Raw genomic sequence first — 19,215 nt, 5'->3', positions numbered from 1 at the left:
GAAGAGTCGGCGGAAGAAGATTGGAAGAAATTCAAGGACTACTTACAGAAATATTGTAAAATGAATGAATGTTGAATGATGTCGGATAGAAATTAAGAGGTTTTTAGCTGTAACATTGTGAGTGATATGGGGGGGGGAAGGGGGGTATAGAAATAGGCTAAAAATTATTGATAAGGATTTGCTGAACTAACAATTTGAATTGGAATACAAGAAGGGGAGGTATGAGGAGGTCAGGGAAATATGTTATTGAAAAATAAGCATTGTGAACTTGATGTGTTTTTAAACTTTTTTGCTTTTTTCTTTTTGATTCTTTTTTATTGTATTAAATTGGAAATCTTTAATAAATATCATTTTTTTAAAAAAGAAGTGGCTGAGGTTCATAATCATAATGATCTGTCCAAAGCATTGGAAGGTTAAACTTCAATGACTTTTGGAAGGCTGTTTGCTACATGTATATTGAAGGACAAAGTTACCTTGTGGTGTTGCTTTCACCTAAGATATGGTTTTGTTTTGCCTATGAAAACTTTGCAAGGCACCAAAGCACAACAGTAACAGTTGACTGCTTCTAACTTTTCTGTTTCTTGTCATAGCTTTATGGTTTCAGTCTTGCTTCGCCATAGGAAGAATCAAACAGAGCCTAGATTCCTTGCTCCTGTGCCAACGTATTGTGATTTGAAGCTAAATCTGGTGTTGTTTCCTCAGACTCACACTGATCAGCCTCAGAAGCAACTATGCTTCAAAGGGGAGCGAGTGATGTGGTTTCAGCCCTCAAGCCTCAAGGAACTGTTGGTGCTCAAAGCTCAGTACCCAACTGCCAAGCTTGTGGTGGGGAACACTGAAGTAGGTAAGGAAAGAACTCAGTTTCTGTTTGAGTTTTTTGTCAGTACAATGCAAAGGCTAAGGGTTCGTCCACACTTCTGCTTGTTCCAGGCCCAGAAAGCATGGGTCTGAGCGGTTTGCTTTTTGCCCCACTGCTTTCCCTGGGAAAATCCCCTCTAAATCAGAGCAAATGTAAATCCATGGAAAATCTGCCTGACATTTGCTCTGATTCAGCTGTAAAGAGCAGGTTTTCTCTGGAGGAAAGTGGCGGCACAAACAGAAGTATGGACAAGGTCTTAAATTGCCTGCCTGGTTAAGAGTTTACCTATGCCTTTCTTTAAGAGATTGCCCTGCCTCCATTGTAATAGTTGAGCTTTTTAATAGTTGAGCTTTGAGGTATAATTGATGTGCTCCATCTGGAACATAGCAAACTGTCTTATACTAAGCTGTACCATTAGTCCATCTAGCTCAATCTTGTCTGACACTCACTGGCAGCAGCTCTCAAGAGTGTCAGTCCTTCCCAGCCATGCCTGGAGATGCCAGGGATTCATTCTGGAACCTTCTGCATGCAAAGCATGTAGTGCCTGAGATTGGCATGAAGAATCTGATCATGCCCCCACCCTTGGCCAGGCTCCTGGCAAACTGCACCTTCCAGTGCAGATATTGGGGCTTTCAGAACCTAATGGCAAGTTGGTTTTGTTATCCTCTGAGAGTCTAGAGGTGACCTTTACATATTTGAAAACAATGCACATTTTAGGTAAGGAGTGGAAAGTAGCCAGACTAATTAAATCTCCCGAAAACCATCCTTTCTAAGTCTCTATTGTCCCCACTCTTGATGTTTACCCTCGTGGTTTGCTAATGCCATGTTAGCTAGAATCTTGTAATTTCCCGTAGAAATCAAACTGTGTGTGCTGAGGCAGTGTTTGTTGACTTTGCTAGCTGCAATCCCTTTGGCCCTTGACCTTAAACTTCCATGGCAAAACAGTGCAAATGCTTTGTGGAGAGATTGTTCAGGCGAAAGCTCTAAGAGTCGCTATAGATATCGTCACAGAAACAGGCTTCGGTGGGCTGGGCCTGTTAAGTAACAGCCCTGCTCTTTCACTGGTAAACCTGTTAAGTCTGGCCGGCTGCCATGTCTGCATTGACCTCATTGGATTGTGTTTCCTTGAGGTATTGAAATGCGGTTAAAGAACATGCTGTACCCTGTGATCATAGCACCAACTTGGATCCCTGAAATGAACTCTGTTCAGCACACAGAGGAGGGTAAGTAGCAACATGCTTATCGCCTCAGGAGACAGGCCGTGGGCCTGAGGAATGTGCAAGGAAAGACTTCTAAGCAATGCAAAGGATTCTGGATGTTGATTTGTCACTAATTAGGTCCACAGGCCTGTCTCCCGCCCACTACTGATCTAGTGTGTAGGTGGATCCCCTGCTCTGATACCTTCTTTGTTCCTGAGGCCAAGGTGTACCGCTTGCATTTATGTAGGCAGTTCCAAAATGAAAATAATTGTCTACTTTGCATGCTATTAGTGAGCATGCTGCTGAACAAACTGCCTCATTTTTTTCTTTAAGGGAGTGAACCCCCATGTTGTAGTGTGTCTGTGTCTGTCTGCGCTGATAACACACCCAGCACAGCATAGATTCAGTCACTCCTTGCCTTTCTCGCAAAAAGTGGCACATCTAAAATAGTTTCCTGCCTCTGCATCCTCTAAACATGACAGCTGGCTCAGTGGTGGCTGGTGCCCATTGGGGCTGGTGGAGAAGAAGGCAGGGAGACCAGCACAGGTTGGGCACCGCCTCATATGGCCAAATGTACCGGTCTCCATTGAACTTGACATGCTGACAGCTTTAACATCCTTTAACTGTGCTTAGAGTTCCTGGTGCCCCAGGAACTCCCAAGATATAAGCTGAAGGAAATAAAATACTTCCAAGAAGCCACAGCCTCTTGGTTTAGAGGCCTTAAAATGCTACCAAGGCCCAGGGGCGAAGGAAGGTGTCATGACACCCGGGGCGGGCATCACTACCAAGGGCACATGTGCGGCGTTGTTACGTATGACGTCCCCGTACGTAGCGACGATGCCCCAGCACCATACAGACGGTGCCGGGATCCCTCTGGCACCGCTACAGCCGCGAACGGAGGATTCCGGCACCGTCGGTACGGCGCTGGAGTGGTGCTGGCGGCAAACCGCTATACAGCCCATGTGCAGCATCCCTATGTACAGTGCACGCATGCTATGCCACACATGCGCTGTACTTATCGGTTTGCTGCTGGTGCCGGGATCCTCTGCTTGAGGCTGCAGCCGCGAACAGAGGATCCTCCAAAGGTGACTGCGGCGGCACGATGGCTGCTTGCGGAGCCATGAGCCCCCGCGGGGTGGCTTCTTGTCACCCCCGCAGACATGGAACCCAGGGTGTAACCCATTGCAATGCCACTGCCAAGGCTTGCCAATGCCTCAGGGCAGCTCTTTCATCTTGAGAGACTACGTTATAGCTACCAGCCAAATCCCTCTTGTGTCTCTGCTTTTCCAGGAATTAGTTTTGGAGCCTCATGCTCTCTGAGCCACATGGAAGAGGTTCTGCAAAAAGCGGTGGCTCACCTTCCTCCTTACAAATCAGAGGTGTTTCAAGCGGTCCTAGAACAACTGAGGTGGTTTGCAGGGCCTCAGATCCGAAATGTTGCTGTAAGTGCTCTCAAAACCTTTTTTCTTTTGATGTGAGCAAAGGCTGCTTTCAGGACAGTTGTTCCTTGAGAATTCATGCCAATACATTTGCACAAACTTGCACAAGATTATACGGTGCCTGTGCCTGTTGCTCATTCATCCTGATGTGTTTGCATGGAGGTTATATGATACTGACAGCTATCAGTTGCTATGCTGTAGTTTCCAGTGCAATTTTCTGTCACTTTTTTTTTGTCAGATGACTCACAGTCAGAAAAGTGGAACAATAATTGCACTGAATTGCAGGCTAGTAATTTGTTGTTATTTGTTGTTAAAAAATAAATAAACAGCCTATCTGGAAGTGCGGAAAGACTCAAATGAGATAATAGCAGGCACAATGCGCCTTTCCTTTGAATCTTGCCTTGCTTTGCAGTTTTACTTGCAGTTTGACTCTAGGCCCTTTGCACATTGCTCACATGAAGGAGCATTATAGGTGAGAAGTGTTGGGGAAAGGCACTGAGCAAGAGAGCTCTAGAGTAGGGTTGCGGAACCTCAGAAAAGCCCTGATGGATCAGCTCATAGGTCCATCTGGTCCAGCAGCCTGTTTTCACAGTGGCCAACCAGATGCCCTGGGCAAGCCTGCAAGCAGGACCTGAATGCAGTCTCCCCACTAGTAATTCAGAGCAACTGGTATCCAGACATATGTTGCCTCTTATACCATGCTCTCCTCACCCCTGATTGTTGTCTGGTGCTGATGGGAGCTGAGATACAATGGCATATGGAGTATGGAGTATACAGTAGGCAGAGAGAGGCTCAGATTGGGTCCCGTTCCTGCAAGTGGACTGGCTTGGGCTCCATCAAATCCCTCACTCATGTTGCTCCACCCCTGTGTTGGGTGCTGCCCCCGCCCGGATTTGATTTCAGTAACAGTGTTTAAACGGAAAGAAGTATTCTCGCAATGCCTTTCTGGCTGCTTTCTAACCCAACGACGTTCTGTATTTGGCTTCAGGCTCTTGGGGGAAATATAATGACTGCAAGTCCAATATCTGACCTAAATCCAGTGTTTATGGCAAGTGGGAGCAAACTGACCTTGGCATCAAATGGTAAGCTTTAAGTAAGAATGGCAGAAGGTGCATCATCAACCATCTTCTGGCTCACTTAGGATAATGATAACAGCCCAGGGAATTTTGTACCTCTGTTCTTTCTGGGGTGAATCAGGTAGCACTGCAGCGCCTGTTGTTCCCATCAGCTTTGGTGGATAACACTTGGTAGCATTGCTCCAGTAGATCCTTCTTTTGCTTTGTTGATTTTGATGGTGAATCTTTTCCAGGTCACTCTGAATGCAGAGATAGCCTCTAGATGCCCTCCAGATATTTTCTATCTGTATTGGATTGATTTCAGTGTTTGAAATTTTGCAGGGTTTGGCAGTTCATATGAGGCAGTATTTTGTATTTGGCAGTATTGGTAGCTCATATGCAGTGTGTATCCAAGTGGTCAAAAAAGGTTTACACTGTTCACATATTAATGTCTGTCAAGGAACCTCTGCATTCCTGTCACAGAATCTTTGACCATTAAAGAGGACTGTTGGGCCCGTTCATGGGTGCACACTCAATTCACATGTAATAGTGTTGGGCAACTGTACTTGTGAGCTTAAGTGTGTTCCCTAACACACCCACACCACCCCTCTGTGGTTGTGCTTTGGCAAGCTGGGTTTGATCATATATGAGAAGGTGCTCAGACAAAACCCTCTCATCAAACCTTGCAGGGCGCATCTCTCCTGTTGACAACCATCTCCTTCCCTGTTGCCTCTCACTCCAGATTAACACTGAAGCCATCACATAACCACAAACACTTAGGGTGTATACATGAAACCAACCTGCCTCTCAAATGTGGCTACTCCACCCAACATCCCTCCATCCTTGGCTCTCACCCAGAGAGGAAAATCTATGCTAATACAACCAAGAGAGTCCCTACCCCACCCCTTGCTCTTCCCTAAAGGGTGTTACTCTTGTGGCTGGGGATGCCCTCTGCCACAACAGTGCCTCCTTTTAGCCTCTGTCTTGATACCAATTTCTGCCTGCCCTGGGTTCATGATTTTGACTTCCCAAGTTTTGTCAGCAAGGATGTCCTGCTTAACCCATTTAGAGTGGTCTTCAGGAGACCCTAACCCTGCAAAAAGTTGCTGATGCCAGTCAATACCTGACAGTACACAAGAGGAAAAAAACAACCACACACATTATGGGAATATACTTTACAGCATGACTGTAGCTGCTAGAATATGTTCTTCCATTAAGTATAGCTCCATAGTTTCTCATTGCAGAGACTCAAAACCAGCAACACTCCCACTAAGAATGAATGAAATGGAATATGATTTCCCTACACATCCCACCCACTGTGTAATGTCTTTTTTTTGCAGAGGGAAGGAGGACTATAAGGATGGATGAGACATTCTTCACTGGTTATAGGAAGACTAAGCTTAAACCTCAGGAAATACTGCTCTCAGTTGAGATTCCCTTCAGCAGGAAGGTGAGGTGATTGGAATACAGTATAGCACTGCTTTGAAAGCTAGGTAGAGAGCAGCAGTTCCTTTAATGGGAAGGCTAAATCTCTCTTGGTTCTACTGATCCATCCTTGAAGGAAAGGTGAGTATCCACAGGAATGCAGGAAGGTCACAAAAATGAAAGGAAAATGAAGGAAAGACGGCACTTGCTAGTTCCTAGAAAATAACCAATATACTCCCCAGCTCCTTCAAGTGAAGTACAGCCCTGGGACATTTTGAAATATGCACAAGAAGGAGTATGTATGTAACACACACACACACACACACACACAGAGAGAGAGAGAGAGAGAGAGAGAGAGAGAGAGAGAGAGGAGATTACCACATTATTCAGCCCCCATTGCTTCTCAGGCCCTACTTCTAGGAAAAGAGCTCATTGATCAAAATTTTTTTGATAGTTGTTCAGGATCAGCCCTTATATTTAAAATGGTATTATTTATTCTTTTTTTTTTATTGTGTGGTCATGGTGGGAGGAAGTTAGCCTAATTTTCAAGGAAACTCAAGACAGCCAGTTAAAGGAACCAAGTTTGTTCCTCTTTTTTGCCTCTTTTTGACTGAAGTGAAAGCATTTGTTTGGGAATAAATTGTAAGGGTTAGTTGAGGACAAGTCCCTCTTGAACTCCTCCAGCTTACAGTAGTTTTCCAGCAATGGATTTCCATTGATTTTAAGTGAGGTCATGTAATATTTATTTTAGGTTTTCTTTGTTCTCAAGGATTCAGCACTTGTTCCAATAGAGTATACCGTTATTAAGTTGGCATGGAATAACTGTTTCTGTGCCACAGACGAGGGACCAGAATGAACCTGTAATTCAAGGGTGAGGAACTCACATTCCTCCTCCCAACAGGCACACTCAATAGTCAGGGATGTTGGGAGTTACAGTACAACGCCTGGAGGGCCAAGATTCCCCACCTCTACTCTAAATGGAAGGCAGGCGTATCCCCTTCCCCTGCTGAGTCCTTTGCTTTCCAATATATTAATCAGAGCCAAGTGGCTTTGTTACCACCTACCTGTAGAAATGTAACTCGGTCAGAGTTGCTGTCCTGGGAAAAGATGGGCAAAGATTGTGACCTCCTCTCTCAGTGAATCAGGCTGATTTGCACTTTATGAATTTAGGTGTACATGCAAAAATAAATAAATTAAAGCATGGCTGAGATAGACATGGATGATGTGGACACACTTGTGAGAGAGCCAATCATAAGCCTGGGTTTGCTGTCACAAAAGTCTCTTCATGGATAGGTAGTCACAGTCTCTTATGTAGTGACTGTGCAGGAGTCCTGTTGTCTTTTATATCTGAACCACACACACACCCCCGCCAAGTTCACTGACTGGTCTGGTTTGGTCCTGCCACTCTAATCACTGGAGGGGTAAGGGAGGAAGCTGAGAAGTAAGTACCCCAAAACCTATCCTCTGAAATACATCAAACAGAATAACTACATGCAGTGGAAAGTGTGAAAAACAACAACCCCATGCTCTAAAGTGAAATGTGCTTGCATTGTTTTTCAGGGCAGAGCAATATGGACCCCAGAGGTGCTGTGTCTCATAGTGCAAGATAGAAACTGGCACCGACTGCATGAAACCGTTGATTAGATTTAATTTTTCCAGTGTTATATCAGCCTCGGGAGGAATCTCATGCCTGCTTTGCAGGAACGTGCAGCAGTGTAGTTTCAGATTCAGTACAAAGGACTGACCCAAACCCTTACGTTTTGAATTGTTGCAGTGGGATGGTTTAATCCAGGGATGAGGCATCTGTGGTGCTCCAGCTATTGTGAGAGTACAACTCCCATGATCCCTGACCCTTAGGCATGCTTGCTGGGGTAGATGGGAGTTGAAGTTCCACAACATCTGTTCACAGGTTCCCCATGTCTGGTTTAACATCCTATTTCTACAGTTCTGTGATTCTATCTGCCAAACAGTGAATTTTGCTTTTTAGAAATATAGCTCACAGCACCCTCTGCTGTGCATACATAAAACAACATTAAATCCTGCTCCTTTTAAGAAGTCTCATTTGGAAGTAACCCTGTCCAAGACGGCAGCCTCTTCTGCCATCTTACATGTGGTACTGTCACCTGACCGCATGGCAAACTGGGCACGAAACACTAAATTCTGATACTGGAGGTAATGGATAGTCAACTAGCCCAGTCAACTTAACCCACTCAAAACTTTGCTATCCAGACAATCCTACTTTTCTGTTAGTGACCAGTGTTCATAGAGAAGGAAGTACGTGAACAACTAGCCTTACACATTAATTTTATGCACTGTTTAGTGAAGAGGTCTAAGTTGCAGAATGAATTTAGTGTGTGATGTTGTCTTGTGTTTTTACTATTTTTTGTTGAGAGCTGCACAGAGTGGCTGGGGCAACCCAGTCAGATGGGCAGCAAACAAACAAACAAACAAATGAACAAACAAATGAACGAACAAACAAACAAATGAATGGCTAATATTGTTGATATGCATTAACAGCTGCTTTTTTTGCACTTGCTGCCCTGGGTTGAAAATAAAGTACATATTTTTGGGAACTTTTTGGTTTTTAGTTCTGTGTATAGAAATGGACTATGAACCTGTCCATTCTCTTGATCCCACCTGTGCTCAAAGAGAACAAATTGAGGCAAACATTTCTCTCCTTTTCTTCTCCTAGGGTGAATATTTCTCAGCATTCAAGCAAGCTTCAAGGCGGGAGGATGACATTGCTATAGTGACCTGTGGGATGAGAGTCCTGTTTCAAGAAGGAACTGATCAAGTGCAAGATATTAAGCTGAGCTATGGAGGAATGGCTCCCACAACTGTATTGGCTGTTAAAACTTGTCAGGAGCTCATTGGAAGGTAGGAAAATTAGACCCTGATGTTGTGTAACAGAGGAAATTATTGTTGCACATCACCCTAATCTCCATGTGGTGCAAGGCTCCAGGGGTTCCTGGCATTCCCAGGTTTTGCATTTTCTTCAGAATGTGGCCCAGCGGAGACTGTGGTGTCTTTATGATATATGGTTTATTAACACATATATACAACCTTGAGCCTACAGTGGAGAGGTTCACAGCATTAACACCCCAAAAAGGGCCTTGCTTCATTCATCTTGCAGCCTTGGATTCAAACAGATTCTCTATCTCTCTTTCCAGCTTGCTGCTTTTTCTTCTGACTCACATCACTTCACTCTTCAACCCTCACATTGTCCTAACTATTTGTGAGCTGTGGGCTCATTTTCCATCTCTCACAGACCCCTTTTCATTATTCCCCTTCATGGCCGATTGCCTGGTGTGGCTTATATTTCAAAGCTTGCTGGATCCAAGGGTTAGAAGAGTCTTTGCATATGTTCTACCCCTTCAAGGAAAAAACAAGAACCCTCATAACATCATGTACCTGCATGAGAATCTTGGATATCAAACCCCTTGCTGACAGTTTCTGCTACCGTGTTTTTATTTATTTTGTATTTCTTAGATTTGAATACTACCCTTCATCAAAATCTCTTGGGGCAGTTCATAAGATGAAAATACAAGATAAATGTTGACACCGCTGGTTCTTTTTGCCCCATCAGCAATGCAGATGCATTGGAGATAAACATGGTCTAAGTTAGCAATGGGGAACCTGTTGCTATCCTTATGTTGTTAGACTACAACTTCCATCATCCCTGACCTTTCTGACTAGAGTTGATGGGACCTGGAGAGCCCCACATAATCTGGAGGGTTACAACTCCCCTGACCTGGCCTAAGGACTGTGGAACAAATGAAATGAGTTTTGGGTTAATTTATGGGTTTATGCCCCTACAGGGAGTGGAAGGAAAAGCTCTTGCAGGAATCCTGTCGCCTGCTGGCTGGCGAGATGAACCTGTCCCCTTCAGCCCCGGGTGGCATGGTGGACTTCCGACGGACCCTTGTCCTCAGCTTCTTCTTCAAGTTCTATCTCACGGTGCTTCAGAAATTAGGCAGGGAACTCAATGGCAACGTGAGTGGTTCCATCCTCTTGCTGGGTTGAAGGTTCAGCAGGAATCCATAGTGTGTAGAGACAGATTCTATTGAGTTCTAGGGGTTCCTTTAGAAATTGGCATACGAGAAGGCTGGAATGGGTTACCTGTGGTTCTTTCAATATTGTTGGACTCCCATCAGCCCCAGCAGGCATAGCCAATTAACAAGAATGATGGGACTGGTAGTCCAACAATATGTGGAAAGCCACAAGTTGCCCATCTCCACAATAGAGGAAATAAGTCTTTTGTGGTAGGTGTTTTGCACTGTAGGTTCTGGGTCCTTGAAGCTTTCTGGCATGGTCTATAGTGGGCAGTTGTCATAACAGACTAAAAGAGGAGGAGGAGGGAAAGGGGGAAATCTGGAAAGGAAAAGGGGACTTGCTCCTTTCTCAAATCCCTCCTCTAACAGTGATGGACCAAAACTGGAACTTTGGGTGATTTGATTTTTTTTACACAAGTCACAAAGAGGGAAAGTTGCATAGGTAGTATTAGCTGTTCATAAGTTTTTGGGTTTGTTTTTAAAAATAAGAGTAATGCTGTGTGCAAAATGCAAGAGGCATATGAGTAGACTTACACTGGATTTCAAATATGTTTTTACAGAATAATCTTGCTGATACGGTCCCTGCTAGGTATGCCAGCGCCACTCAATTATTTCACAAGGATCCTGTTAAAAATGTACAGTTTTTCCAGGTAAGTAAGAGGAACCAAATGATCATGCCTTCCAGTTCCCAGGTCTATAAAATGTGCTACTCTTCGTCTCCATTCCCCAGGTCTCATATTGATCAAGAACTTATTCCCATTCTTACTTTGGCCTTCTTTCCTCTTTTTTATTTGCTTAAATGAGCACTTCTTCCTGCATAGAACGAGCTCTCCATGAGGCTGAAAGTGATGACGATTATTGCTCTAAGCATCCTCATGGCCCCACTGCCAGTACTGGAATTTTAGACTTTGGAGAAGATACTATATTTGCCAGCAATATTAGCATCAACATTTGACCACTAGTCCTGGGCATGTATGACCAGCCTTTGGTTTTGTTACAGGAAGTGCCTCCTGGACAGTCCGTTGAAGACATGGTGGGGAGACCCCTTGTGCATCTTTCAGCTGCCAAGCAAGCAAGTGGGGAGGCAGTCTATTGTGATGACATTCCTCACTACGAGAATGAGCTGTACCTAACACTAGTTACCAGCACCAAAGCCCATGCCAAGATTGTGTATGTATTGTTTCTGCAACAGATCTATTTTCTTACACTAGTGATAGCCAAGTGCCCACCACTCTGACAGTTAGAGGATCAGTTCAGAGGAACCAGGCACCTCTGCCTCCTCCACTCTCAAGAACGTTACAAAAAACAACAAACGTGTAGCTAGTTTCCATCACTGAGAGTAGCTTGCAAGAAGAGCTTGGGCTAGAAGAGTCAAGCTGTGCTGTGACTCCAGTCTGCCACATGGCAGCTGGGCAGCTTAGGCTTTGGGACTTTGGCCAAACTTTCTCTAGGGAATCCTTTCTTCAGAGACTGCTTACATGAGCTGTGGGGCTAGATAACATAGAGTAATGCTTCTCTGTGCTGTTCTGTTTCCTCAGTTCTATTGACACCACAGAGGCCCAGAATGTCCCTGGTTTTGTCTGTTTTGTCTCCGCTAAGGATGTTCCAGGGAGTAACGTCACTGGGATTGCTAATGATGAAACCGTCTTTGCAAAGGACACTGTATGTAGTTACCTTTTCCCCTTCCTTTTGTAAAGTGTGCAAAGCTGTACCAAAGGCAAGAGTGGCTAACCTGCAGACTCTGGGCTAGATGTGGCCTGCCAGCCCCAACTGCTTTCTAAGATCTCCTAATCTGTAAATAAAGTGCAAAGTACCACATCCTCCTCCTCCTTCTCCTCAGATATTGATACTGTATCTTTAAACAGCAACAACGCCCCTCTCCAAACAATACCCCAGACCAAGAGTCTGTTTAGCAGCCTCAGCGTTTGTAGTTGGAGTCAGTCCGGGCCTTGTTTTCCCACGCCAGGTGGAAAAGGCCTGCAAGGCAGGGAGCAGGTCTTCCAGGACTTGAAGCCAAGACTGGAGATAAGATAGGAGACACACAGAGAGTGCCCTGAATCTCCACTTCAAGTCAGCATTTCAAACTGCATTAACTGCTGAGTTGGTGGGGGGATGCTGGTTTTTTTTACCCTTGAAGAGGAGGCAGAGGTCTTTCTCTCCAAGCTTAATGCTATGATGCTTGAGATCAGAAGATAAAATCCATCTGCCGGTTCTTTAGAAAGGATATTCCCAAATATTTGCTTATGTTTCCTACCTAAAGGCTTCCAGTACCTTTTCACTCCCGTACTCCCCTTCAGAAATTAATAGAAGAAATTTTGTAGTGAATTAGTAGATTTGTGCATGTTCAAAAAGAAAAGAAAAGAAAAAATTGAAGAGAACCTCTACTAAATGAAGGAGGATACGTGGGACAAGGGCTGGAATTAAAATAATTGCACAGATAACCTGCAAACTAATTGCAAGATGTTGATGCCTCCCTGATGAAGTATTAACAGTTATTCATGTCAGGAACTTGTTAGTAGAATTCTAAGCATGGGAATGAATGGCAGAAAATAGGATAAGGCACAAACTTGCTGTGCTTGAAATGATAATCAAGGGGAATCGAGCTGGTGCAGACATATTGTGCAAGGCTTCCATCTTGTCTACTCTTATGTGAAGAACAAGTACTTCCACTTGAACTCAGTGGGTCACTTCCGATTGTGTGCATTGAAGTTTTACCTCCTTCTGTTATTTAACTGCATATCTTCATTCAAAATCCTGACCCTCCCCCTTTAAATGAAGATGCATTTCAAAGATACTGTGTCCAAAATTAAATGCCACAGCACAAAGAACAAAACAGAACTGAGATTCCCAGAAGTCAGTGAATAAACTGAAGTCTTTTGACTTGTAGGTCACATGCGTTGGCCACATCATTGGTGGAATATTGGCAGACACACAAGAACATTCCCGAAGAGCTGCCAGAGCAGTGAAGATCACATATGAGGACCTTACACCAATTGTCACCATTGAGGTAAGGTGACACTACTGCAATCCCCTTCTGGATGATTAGTCGAGATTTTTTAAAAAATCCTTTGGAGGCAGCTATTTGAGTTTTTACTACTATGATTCTGATATGGATGGGTGAAAATAGAAAGAGAGAATTAAGGCACAGAATATTCCTTTTATTTAATAATTTATTTAGCTCCATACAACTACTGTCTGTGTGCTATATGTGTATAGCCTGTGTTCTGTCTATAGGGGGCAGTCTTTTTCTGCTCTTGGGCCCCTTCTGACGTACAGATGTTGGCCCCTATTCCATTGTGTTGTCCTGCATGCATAAAGCCCATTCCTCATAGGCCAGAGCCATGCAATCTATATCGCCGAGCAGATGGTCCCAGATTGTCTCCCATCCAAGTGTTGGCTAGACCCAGACTTGCTTAGCTCCAGCAGGGACACCACTTGTGATTTTATTCAATTTATATCCATTGCTGGGCAGGTGGACTTCTGCACAGTATCTAGAGGTCCACTTCCTCTTCTCCATCTTGCAACCCTCCATACACCCTCAAAACCTGCTCTGGAGGTCCTGCAAACCTCTGGAGAAGATTTTGAGGGCACGCTGGAGGCTGCAGTGTGGAAGTGAATAAAGGAAAGTCCTGTCATGTGAGTGGAAGTCTGTTATACTTATTTCAGCGGCAAGGTTGGATACTGATGTTAATCCCGATGAACAGGAGATGCAAGTAGGGTGACTGCATCCAATAAAGAGATGGATCTTGAAGCTCTGGGAGTTGTGAAGAACAGGGAATTGGGTTGTGTGCTGCTTTTTTCACTCCTGCAACACTTACACTGCTTCACCAAAATGTTTTTTCTTCCACACAACTGTCAAAAGTAGAGGATCTCTGTTCTGTATTGTCCCTAATCCCAGATGCAAAATAGGTGAGGTTATGTTTTAGAAGTGACCCAACCATGGCTAAGTTATGCAGCACTTTATCAAGCAGAATGGAAAGGCAGAGATTCGAGGGCATCTATACACAGCAAGCAAAGCTGTCTGCTGCACTTCCAAATATCCATCATTTTCCTGTAATTTTCCCAGGAAGCCATTGAAAAACAGTCCTTCTTTGAGCTTGTGAGGAAGATTGAGAAAGGGAACATCCAGAAAGGATTTGAAGAGGCTGATCATATTGTGGAAGGTGAGATCCCTTTTTCTTCTTTATAAGGTTATGTGCATCTAAGAAAATCATTAATGTTATGCAATCTTCACATGAATCATACCAGTGTAACAAGCTTGAGATTCCAATTCTGGAAAAATGGTTAGAAATGGGAGAACCATCAGTAGAACACATTGGTTTGGTCCACGGTTTAGCCCAAGCTCTCCCCATTTCCTAGAATTGGGTGAAACTTGGCAACATTTCCTTGAGCAAACTGGTTGGTTGGAGGATCCCAACTTGTCTGAGGGCTCCTCCAGGTTTTATCCTGATTTGCTTGCACAAAGCTTACTTGTGGAGGTTGGTGTGTATCTGATCTTCACATATCTATGTGGGGAAGTTCTGTGACAAGGAGTGTTCATCCTGCTTGAAGAGTGTTTATACATCTCCCCATTATCATTTGTTCATTCCACACTTTTCAATTCATCCTCCCCCATCAACTTCTTAACTGCAAAAGTCCATTCCTTCTTAAATGTAGTTTTGTTGCACTTGAATTGTGTACAAATATAAATGTCCTGGTATGGGCTTGGAACCCACCCACCTACAAAATACCAACAAGTTGGCTGTTGACTGCTGTGGCTAAGAGCACAATGGAGTGGTCTCTACTCTGGGAAGTGTGGCTTGTTTGAGGGCTCTTGCGATGGGAGACTGTAGACTGTTGCATGCCACCCCGATCTCTGAGCAGTGTGAAATTCCAGGGAATCCAGTTTCTTCCTGTTAAGAAGAAATTAAAGAGGAGAGGGAAGGAAGAGAGATGGTTTGGGAACTGGGAGAAGTTCCGCAGGTGGTGCTGTTGGTGGCAGCAAGGTGATGAAGGCAAGAGATAGACACAGGATCTTCATTTCCTCCCGAGCCCTTAGATTTTGAGCACTTAGAAGAAGAAATTTGGTGGCTGGAAGGCTCATTTAAGTCCCAAATAATCCTTTGGACTTAGATAGTTACTACATTGGGAGGTTTCTTCTTTCCCCCTTCCAGGTGAGATATATATCGGTGGACAGGAGCATTTTTATCTGGAGTCTCACTGTACTATTGCTGTGCCAAAGAGAGAAGATGGAGAAATGGAGCTCTTTGTATCTACTCAGAACCTAACAAAGACACAGGTGAGGTAATCCCTTGTGAAAGCGTTAAGCTGGCGAATGAAGCCGTGAAACTGAAGTACAAAACCTGTGCAATATTGTTGAACAAAAACCCACTTGGTTTGCATAAGTGCTTTGCGATTATGTTTGTCTCCTTTTTAAAATACTGGATGCTTATGAAGAAGCCACAGGGCAGTGCTGGAGTAAAGGCATCCTGTGGTTTTTGTGGAGTACCATCTTTTGTTGTTCTGTGATTTGAGGTTGCCCAGAGTGTGAGATTCAGTCTCCTTGGCCAGCTTGGTTAGCAGGAATTTATGGCCTGGCCTTCTATGAATTTGTGTGATTTCAGTTTATTTGCGGCACACCCATTTCCACCTCAGAAGTATTCTACCTAAGATGTGGAGCCATCTGCTGGTTGGGACAAACTACACATGATGTTAAACTCATATTTGCATCTAACATGCAGGCTTTTAAAAGCGCATTAGCATCAGTGCAGGATGGGCTGAAAATTAATGGAATCAGAGAAACAGAATGTAACATTTCCCTCCTCCACTGTAGACCTTTGTACCAGTGAGGAATCCACCAATACAGATGTTAATTTCAGTAGAGGAATTTCCCTCAGCCTATGTTTTACTTGAGTATTAGCTGCTGAGAATCATTAGTGGGGAGAGTGCTATTGCATTTGGGTGTCTCCCATAGGCATCTGGCTTGGCTGCTTTGAGAACAGGTGTTGGACTAGATTTCCAGGGCTCTTCTCATGTTTTTAGGACAGCAGCCGGGGAAATAAAGCATTAAAAATAAATTTCTGCCAGCCTGCCTGCCTGCCCTGAAACCACAACTTATCAGCACCTCCCCTGATGAGGCTATTTGCACTTGAAAAACAAAAACAAAACTCTGCCTGCTAGATCTGCACCTTCAAAAAGCTGCATGTTTGTGGAGAAATGGAGGCATTTATATTTTATTCTTCAAAGCTACCAATCCTTCTTTCCCACTCAACTTTGTAAAAAGTCCTATGTAAATAAATGGACACCAAAGAGACCTGGACTTCGTGCTTCTTTGTGCTATTAATTACAGGTGAGCCAGTAAGCTAGCCAAAGATGTTTCAGAGCAGTACTAGAAATTCCAGTGAGATGCTCATTAATTGGTGACACTGTATTGTAGTGTATATATAAACGTCTTTTCAAGAGTAGGATTGCTCTTGTGTCTTGTTCTCAGTGACTCTATTGTTGCCTGTAGGCTGATGTATTTTTTTGTTTTTTGGTACCAGGAATTTGTTGCCAATGCCTTAGGGGTCCCGTCAAATCGAATTGTGGTTCGAGTCAAGAGAATGGGAGGAGGATTTGGAGGCAAAGAGACAAGAAACACCATTCTCTCTACAGTTGTAGCAGTGGCTGCAGATAAGTAAGTTGTGATGAATGGCCACATTGGGATAACCTGAAGTTGAATATTAGGATAACTCTTTGTTGTTTATAAGAGGATCAAGATTATGGACTTGTTTCAGATCTAGAACATCTGCATTTACTTTGGCAGGACGGTTACCCTGCTCCTTTCACCACTTAGGAGTTCATAACTCTGCATAAGAACCTAAGAAGAGCCCACTGGATCAGGCCAATGGCCTGTCTAGTCCAGCATCCTGCTTTCAGTGGCCACCCAGTTGTCTATGGGAAACCCACAAGCAGGATTCAAGCACAATACCACCCTCCCCTCCTGAGGTTTCCAGTAATTGTTATTCAGAAGCATTACCACCTCTGACTGTGCAGACAGAGCAATAGCCATCATAGCTAGCAGGCACTGATATACTTTTCCTCCATTAATTCATCTAATCCTCTTTTAAAGCCATCCTAGATGATACTGCAGAAGACCTCCATTTTCTATCATGCTTATAGCCTATTTGACAGGCGTCTTCCGCATGAATGCTCAAAGGCAAGGGAAATTTGTGAAAGTTTCCATTCTTTTGTGTGAGAGAGAAACAGTATGAACTAGACATCCACATAACTGAGCACTTTGTGCATCTTTATTTGTGTTGCTCTACGCATGATGGGGGACTACTCTTCTCCAGCATGGGAAGAGCAGCAGCTTCCACTGCTGTGAAGGAACATGATGGAAACCAGTTTACAGTGTGATTTGACTTGTTTGCTGTTAATTATAAATGTGGTGCGCTATTGTAAATGGTCAGCCCACCCATATCTTGTAGCCTTAGAGAAGGCCACTAGTTTAACAAGGACTAAGTTTTGCAGTCATTAGACTCCTGGATCAATAGGCCAAAGGGATTCCCCTCCCCAACACAGCGTTGATATTCAGAACTATTTATATCTTCCCTGGGATAGCCTGCCCCTCTCCCTACTTCACAACAGAACATGTTTTTCTGAGTTTTAGATGTTAGCCCCAGTTCAAAAGCAGGCCTTCGATGTGGTTGAAACTAAATCCAGAAACAAATATTTCCCCTTTTTTTGTTCGTCAGGTTTCCCCCCTTTTTGGAGGGGGGGTTGGTCCTTTTTATATATCTCCTTTTTTAAAAAAGAATAAAATAAAATAAATAACTGCAAGGTTGAAGGACCAGCATTGGCTGGTACAACTGGGAGGTGAAGGAGTAAGTGCAGAATCCTATTGGAGGTGGCATGGGGTTGGGGTGGGGTGTAGTGACTTCAAAGCTGTTGTGGGGCCGGGGGAGCAGAGCTGGACAGTAATAGGTCACTGACGGACAAATCGGAAAAACTCAAGTCAAATTTAACTTGATCTAGCATGTTCATCTTCAGGAGACTCTAGGAAAAGTAGATGAAAAGTATCTTCATGGTTCATTGCAAGAGAAGAATTCCTCCTTCTAAGGCAAGCAAAAAACAAAAACAAGCTTAATTATTAAAGTGAGACTGTTAATTTTCAACACAGTTAGTTCTGGAAGCTTTGCCAACACACTAATTCTGCATCACAGAAGCTACCAGAACCACCTGGAACCCACTGGATTCCTGTAAGTTCAGTGGTGGACAGGGCAGCTGTGGTCATCCAGATGTTATTGGACTAAACTCCCACCATCCCTGAGCATTGGCCATGCTGGACCAATGGACATCTCAAATTTGTGTTTTCAGGATCAACACTGTTATTTTGACTGTAGCCTGTTTTAACTGTTTTTAATCTAAATATTAAACTGTTGTAATCTGCCCTGGGACATGCTGATGAAGAGCAGATAATAAATTTAATAATGACAATGACAATAGGATTTGGAGCTCAACATCTGGGAGACCATAGTTTTTCCACCACTGATGCAGAACTTCTGGATTTCAAAACAGGCTCTGGAAGGTGTGGGGGGATCCAACCTTCAAGTTAGAACTATAGAATAAGATAATTAGTATTGGGTACTTTAGGCAGAGAAAAGAGGCAGAGCCTTTAAAAGCAAGTCCTACAATAATTTGTTTTAAAGTGGCAATTCCAATTCAGTGGCATTGCCCAAACCCAGAAATTCTGGAAATGGATCAGTGAGTAAGATTCATGAAATACCAGGGATTTGGGAGGTTATAGATAAATAGGGACCGCTTACCAGCGGGAAGGTAAACGGCGTTCCGTGTGCTGCGCTGGCTCGCCAGATGCAGCTTGTCACGCTGGCCACATGACCCGGAAGTGTCTCCGGACAGCGCTGGCCCACGGCCTCTTGAGTGAGATGGGCGCACAACCCTAGAGTCTGGCAAGACTGGCCCGCATGGGCAGGGGTACCTTTACCTAGCACTACTTCCCGTGCCTTTGAAAGAACTTGGAACAGGACAGGAAATTGCCATTTCCTGATGGAAGCAAAGTGATTGATTAAAAACACTGGGAAGTGAAAGATCTACCATTAATTAAAATATGGAGAAGTAAATGTTAGGATGATTTCAGCTGTCCACAGTAGACTTATTGGATAAAGAGGAAGGATGATAAAGTACACAGGATTCCTCAGTAATTTT

At 43.9% G+C, this 19,215-nt stretch overlaps 1 protein-coding gene across 1 annotated transcript in view; it reads left to right on the top strand.

Moving 5' to 3' along the window:
* XDH (xanthine dehydrogenase) overlaps positions 1-19,215 on the top strand; it is a 68,735-nt gene that overhangs the window by 29,755 nt on the left and 19,765 nt on the right. Inside the window, exons 10-23 of the mRNA XM_053383009.1 lie at positions 703-844; positions 1,990-2,082; positions 3,349-3,500; positions 4,486-4,579; positions 5,893-6,002; positions 8,670-8,854; positions 9,796-9,970; positions 10,590-10,679; positions 11,030-11,199; positions 11,568-11,691; positions 12,917-13,036; positions 14,096-14,192; positions 15,183-15,307; positions 16,551-16,684. Coding sequence (XP_053238984.1) covers positions 703-844; positions 1,990-2,082; positions 3,349-3,500; positions 4,486-4,579; positions 5,893-6,002; positions 8,670-8,854; positions 9,796-9,970; positions 10,590-10,679; positions 11,030-11,199; positions 11,568-11,691; positions 12,917-13,036; positions 14,096-14,192; positions 15,183-15,307; positions 16,551-16,684 — 1,811 coding nt within the window. The remainder of the gene's footprint in view (positions 1-702; positions 845-1,989; positions 2,083-3,348; positions 3,501-4,485; positions 4,580-5,892; positions 6,003-8,669; positions 8,855-9,795; positions 9,971-10,589; positions 10,680-11,029; positions 11,200-11,567; positions 11,692-12,916; positions 13,037-14,095; positions 14,193-15,182; positions 15,308-16,550; positions 16,685-19,215) is intronic.

The sequence above is a fragment of the Podarcis raffonei genome, chromosome 3 (genome assembly GCF_027172205.1).
Source record: "Podarcis raffonei isolate rPodRaf1 chromosome 3, rPodRaf1.pri, whole genome shotgun sequence".
NCBI lineage: Eukaryota > Metazoa > Chordata > Lepidosauria > Squamata > Lacertidae > Podarcis > Podarcis raffonei.
The sequence above is the reverse complement of the archived record's forward strand: the minus strand, read 5'-3'. Positions and strand labels throughout refer to the sequence as shown.